This window comes from Eumetopias jubatus, unplaced genomic scaffold (genome assembly GCF_037043125.1).
Source record: "Eumetopias jubatus isolate StellerSeaLion01/CBP00866 unplaced genomic scaffold, mEumJub1_p1.0 scaffold_4, whole genome shotgun sequence".
Classification (NCBI taxonomy): Eukaryota; Metazoa; Chordata; class Mammalia; order Carnivora; family Otariidae; genus Eumetopias; species Eumetopias jubatus.
Genome location: NW_028274810.1, coordinates 92,703,678 through 92,709,853, shown reverse-complemented (window position 1 = coordinate 92,709,853; position 6,176 = coordinate 92,703,678). Strand labels below are relative to the sequence as shown.

The window sequence follows — 6,176 nt, the reverse complement described above, 5'->3', positions numbered from 1 at the left end:
AAATGGAAGAGAAGAGAAGGATTAAATAAACAAAGCGTATGGGCTTTGGAACCAGGGCAAAGCTCTGCTTCTTTGCGGTGTGATCTTCTTGAAATTCCTTAACCTCTCAGATCCAGTTTCCCGTAATATGCGGATAATTAAACACGACTGAGCCATGTAAACGGGCCTACCCCAACTGTAGGCTCATAAGTAGAGTTGAAAGTTTTTGGTTTCCTCTCTTTCCTTACTTTTGTCGCTGCTCTGGTCTCCCACTTTTCAATCTTCCTCCGTTTCTCGCCTCGATCTTTCCCTGCCTCGTTCTTGGCTGCCACCCGCTCCTCACTCAGGGCACCACCCACCGCCGGGGGGAAGAGCCGAGCCCACAAAGGTGGGTGCCCCTCTGGCTCCCCCAGGCGAGCTCTCTATGGTGCCTGCCAACAGAGCCGCGAGGAGGGCGCGGGGCCCGTCACGTGACCCGGGGGCCCGGCGCCCGCGCAGGCGCGGTGGCCGCGTCGCCGTCGCCGGGCTCCGTAGCCCGCGCCGCTTCGCCTTCCTGGCACCTGAGACGGCCGCCGGCGGATCCTCTTGCAGCTGCGGGCCGCGCATCGCGGCCATGTCCCGAAAGCAGGCGGCCAAGGGCCGGCCGGGAAGCGGCAGCCGGAAAGCCGAGGCCGAGCGCAAGCGCGACGAGCGGGCGGCGCGCCGGGCCCTGGCCAAGGAGCGGCGGAACCGGCCAGAGTCCGGCGGCGGCGGCGGCTGCGAGGAGGAGTTCGTCAGCTTCGCCAACCAGCTGCAGGCCCTGGGGCTGAAGCTGCGGGAGGTGCCGGGGGACGGGTGAGGCGGGCCGGGGAGCGCGGGAGGTGGTGCCGGGGGACGCGCGGGGCATGGCGAGCGACGCCCGCTCTCGTCCACTCATTCATTCAGGCGGCGCCGAGCGCCACCGCTTTCCAGTGCCGGGGGTGGGGGGGGTGGGGGTTCCTCCCCTCGCGACGCTCGAGTGATCCCGAATTGTCCTAATGGTGGCAAGAGGCCGCGAGGAAACTATGAAGTGGTCCTAAGAGACAGCACTGAAGCAGGTCTCATTTAGATCGGTGCCCAGAAGGCCTCTCTGAAAGGTGACATTTAAGCTGAGACCCGGAGGAATGAGATGGAGCCCGGCCCTCGAAGAGCAGGACAGCACGTAGGGCAGTCAGAATGACGCTGAGACAAGGAGAAAGAGGCGAAGCCCCACTCAGTGTAACACTCTGTCCCTTTCGAGTTCTTACTGTTGGGTGTTGTCCTCCTTTCACACTTGGGAAATTAGGTCTTTGAGGGCCTGTTGTTTACTGAACCGAAGGTAACTTCTCTAGTTCTGACTTCTGTGGGCCTCAGTTTCTCCTCTGATGCTTATCCGAGCTTGCTTGGGGCTTAGACTGGAATCCAGGGCCAGCTTTTTTGGGGAACACGAGCTAAATAAGTGGGGTGGGAGGGAGAAAATTGGGAAAGGGAAGGGGATATGGATCCAGAAGCATAGATGACAGAAGCATAAAGAGGAGAGGGAAGGAGAACATTTAGCATCCTCATTGCAGGGGTAGGTCAGGGGGAGTCTGGTTGCCAGGGTGTGTCACTCTGGAGACAGTGTTAATAACAGCCTGGATGCTGTTCTTCCCTTCATTTGAGGGCTCAGAAAGGGCAGAGGGAGGAATAAGATGAAGTTAAAGACCATATAGAATTGCCTTACTAAGCACGGAAAAGAGGGAAGAAAGTGTTTTTTTTGGATTTCACATTACATTGTAGCTTATTGATCGAGACTGTTTATGAACTGGCGCTAATTTATCTTTCCCATCTTTTCCTACATATGTTCAGTGCTTAGACACTTGGCTTTACAGCTTGGTTACGTTTTACTCACCATCACCTAGCATAGTGCCTAGTACATAGAGGGCATTCAGTGCATTTTTGTTCTATGAATGAATGATAAAAATATCATGGAGGCCAAGTACACCCTCAGCAGAGCCTCTCAAAGGGACATTTTCTTAGTGGAGTCACTAAGTCACCATTAAAGACTTGCTTTGCTGTGTCTTGCTTTTAGCCTAGTACTTTGATTTCGTCAACTATAGTTTATTAACTATTCTGGGCCTTACTTATCCTAATCAAACTTACAAGCACAAGACATTGCTATATAAATTAGAATACTTTACAGTTGAATATTTTACACTGGGATTGAGGTGGAGCTGTTCCTTGCAAATGACTGAATTGCTGTATCTGTTATACTGCACATGGTATTCTCAATGTCACGGTGTCCAGGAAACTGAAGTACTCAACAGAAGTTTGCTTCTGAGCAGGAATTGTAGCACAGGGAACTGTAAAATCTTGAGGGAGCTTTCGTAATGCTATGGGAAACTTTGGGGGTACTACCTCTACTCCACTTTGCCCCCAAGAGAACATAACTTTAGTTAATTCAGCAAACATTGATTGAGCAAGAGCTGGGAATCCATTGATGACTAAGATACTTAAGGAGTTCACAGCCTAGTAAGAGATAAATGAACAAGGGAGCTCAAACATTTTGACCTAGGGACTCCTTTACACTACTAAAAATTACTGAGTGGGCGCCTGGGTGGCTCAGATGGTTAAGCGTCTGCCTTCGGCTCAGGTCATGATCCCAGGGTCCTGGGATCGAGTCCCGCATCGCGCTCCCTGCTCAGCGGGGAGCCTGCTTCTCCCTCTGCTTCTCTCTCTCTCTGTCTCTCATGAATAAATAGATAAAATCTTTAAAAAAAAATTACTGAGAACTCCAAAGAGCTTTTGTTTATGTGGGTTATAGCTATCAATATTTACTGTATTTGAAAGTAAAACAAAAATTAGAAACACAAGAATACACAAACACACATTCCATTAACTGTCAGAGTGATAACCTTATGGATCAGGTAGGCTCTGGAAATCACTGTATACTTGTGAGAGAGTAAGAGTGCAAAAGGTAAGTAACATCTTAGTTTTGAACTCAGGAATACCCTGAGAGGGTCTCAGAGCTACCTTCCCCTCCCCCCAAATTGGGCCCCACTTTGAGAATGGATGATATAAATAAAGTACAGTTTGGTATATATATATTTTTTCCTTTTTCATTTATGTGTGAAATTTTTTTCCTTTGAATTTTTTGTTGTTATGTTAATCACCATACATTACCTCATTAGTCAGTTTGGTATATTTTTAACAGTGACTGATTATAGTACTATTGAGAAGGCAGTGGCCAGCACTCCCTGAAGCGATCAGGGAGGCCTTCTCATTCACTCAGCCAGTTTTCAGTGAAACTTACACTGTACCAGATGCCTCTCAGAGGAGGTCATACTCAGACTGGGTCAATAGGAATATGTCAAGAGAACATTCTAGGCTGAGGAGTAATATAATATATGTAAAGGCACAGGAGCACATTATTTTTGAGAGAGAGATGAGTTGTTTTGGACGCAGGAGTATCAGGGTACAAGGGTAGAACACAGGCAGAGGGGCTGCAGGGGCCAGAGGCCAGCTTGACTGGAATGTTTATGTCTCTCCCTTCCCAGGTCCCTCTTCTTGATTCTTGAGACAATGTTAGATAAAATGATAATGATAATTCCTTCTGTGTGGGTTCCATGAGGCTCACTCCTTTCTGTTCACACATTCTTTCCCTGGGGACCATGAGATGGGCTGTGGGTCAGCCCTCTAGTATTGTGGCGCTTTTGGATATGATGGGCAGTAGATGGTGTTCCCTGTGTATGTGATGGCTTAGTAGGTATCAGCAGATTCTTTATTAATATTTATTGAGTACTCTTGGTGAAATGTAATAAAGTTATGGTAATATTGAAAAGTTGACAGCCTCCACTCTTCTGTCTTTGCATTCTGGTCTGATTACAATATTGAGCAGCCTGACATAGCATCTCGCTATGGAGGCATATTCATTGTAGGCGCTGTGGTACTTGTAGCATCCTGGAACCTCTGGGCGCCTGGGGATGAATTAGCTGGTATCTTCTAATGTAGCCTTTATGTGAGTTGAGTCAATTTAGCATAGATTAATCACGGAGATACTTATGGGGTTTTGTCTTGCATCATGGGCCGCCTTGTATTTGTCATGTTGTCTGGAGGGTGGACCCACAATAAATTAGATTCAATTTCAAAACAAGAAAGAAATTCTTTAACCTTGGTATTGTCCTTAAAAACATGATTGGCTGTAGTGTGAAAAGAATCTCTAATTGGATTAGGCAGTACAATATTAGCATTTGTCTGAACTGTATCTAGTTGCATCTTACTAAAAGTTGCCCTCAATTACATTATTAGTAGTGTTCTACAATTAAAACATTAAAGAATCACTAATTTTAACATTTATCTCTGTGCTAAATACATTAATTTTTTTTTAAAGATTTTATTTATTTGAGAGAGAGAATGAGATAGAGCGTGAGAGGGGGGAGGGTCAGAGGGAGAAGCAGACTCCCTGCTGAGCAGGGAGCCCGATGCGGGACTCGATCCCGGGACTCCAGGATCATGACCTGAGCCGAAGGCAGTCGCTTAACCAACTGAGCCACCCAGGCGCCCTAATTTGTTTTTTAATTTTTATTTTGCTTTTAGAATCCTAGGATTTTAGTGATGGAAGGGTATTCACACATCGCCTTTTGTAATTATCCATTAGTACCTGCATCCCGTGTATAGCCGTTCTGCATCTAGCTCAGTGGTTTTTAACCTTGCTGGCACACTTAGGGAACTTTGGAAAAAATACAGTGTCTGGGCCTCTTCTAGATCAGCTATACCAGAATCTTAGGCAGTGGGACCCGGTTACTGATAACCTTTAAAATGTCCACGGGTGATTCTCATGTGCAGCCATAATCACAAACCACTGAGTTAGAGTCTATATTCTAGGCTAGTGTTTCTCAAACTTTAGAATGCAGGGGAACCACTTGGAGGACCCAGGTTGCTGCGCTTTAACTCCAGAATGTTTGACTCAGTAGGCCTGGGGTGAGGCCTGAGAATTTTCATTCCAAACAAGTTTTCAAGTTGTTAGGGATCACACTTTGAGAATCAGTGATCTAGACCAGTGCTGGTCCAATAGAAATAAAACAGGAGCCAATATGTAATTTAAAATTTTTCCATTAGCCACATTAAAAAAGTAAAAAGAAACAGGTAAAACTAATTTTAATACATATGTCACTATGTGTTAAAATATTATCATTTTGACATATAATCAATATAAACTTTTTAAGATTTTATTTATTTATTTGACAGAGACAGACACAGCGAGAGAGGGAACACAAGCAGGGGGAGTGGGAGAGGGAGAAGCAGGCTTACCACAGAGCAGGGAGCCCAATGCGGGGCTTGATCCCAGGGCCCTGGGATCCTGACCTGAGCCGAAGGCAGACGCTTAACGACTGACCCACCTGGGTGCCCTTCAATATAAACATTTTTAATGAGATATGTTACGTCTTTAAAATACCATTCAAAATCCAGTATCTTACCCTTAACAACACACCTCAGTTTCGATTAACTACATTTCATGTGCTCAGTAGTCACACGTGGCTATTGGCTACCATTGTGTACAGCACATATGTAGACAATTACTGAGGATTGCCAGTAGATAGAAATTTCCAAGATCTTTAGTTTATAACCTGTTTCCATAGAGCTAAAATTCCCTTTCATTTGCCCTAATCTGTGTCTCTGGAGCTCCCTTGTACAAATACAGCATCCCTTTCACCATGACACATAGTTGGAGGTAGCTCTCATGTCCTCCTGAGCCCGCTTTAGGCTAAGCACTAGTTGTTCATGTTCTTCATTTATATAGTTTAAAGCCACTTCTCATCTGAACATGTCTCTCTTGAAATGAGGTAACCAGAATCATACTTAGTACTCTAGCTGTGGTCTGACCTCAAAGAGGACAAGACCTGTCCCTCCCCCACCCCCAACCCGCCCTTTCTGCATATTAACTACTATGATTGCAGCCTCGGGGGCCATTAGTTCTTTCAGTGGCTGTTACAATATTGTCTCCTCCTAAACTATTATCGAGCACCCAGAACTCTTACACACTACTTAACGTAATTGCTTATTTTTGTGAACTCAAATGCAAGACCTTACATATATCCTGATAGTGCAGTGGTTCTCACGTGGAGATGATTTTGACGCCCCCAGGGAACATTTGGCGATGTCTGGAGACAGCTTTGCTTGTCCCAACTGACAGGGAGGGAGGCGGTGGGGGTGCCACTGGC

The 6,176-nt window shown here is 46.3% G+C and overlaps 1 protein-coding gene across 2 annotated transcripts in view; it reads left to right on the top strand.

Moving 5' to 3' along the window:
- The first annotated feature begins 506 nt into the window (after positions 1–506).
- Positions 507–6,176, top strand: part of OTUD3 (OTU deubiquitinase 3) — a 30,431-nt gene continuing 24,761 nt past the window's right edge. For both annotated transcript variants that reach the window (XM_028108506.2, XM_028108505.2), the window contains exon 1: positions 507–813. In XM_028108506.2, coding sequence (XP_027964307.1) covers positions 593–813 — 221 coding nt within the window. In that variant the 5' untranslated portion in view covers positions 507–592. The remainder of the gene's footprint in view (positions 814–6,176) is intronic.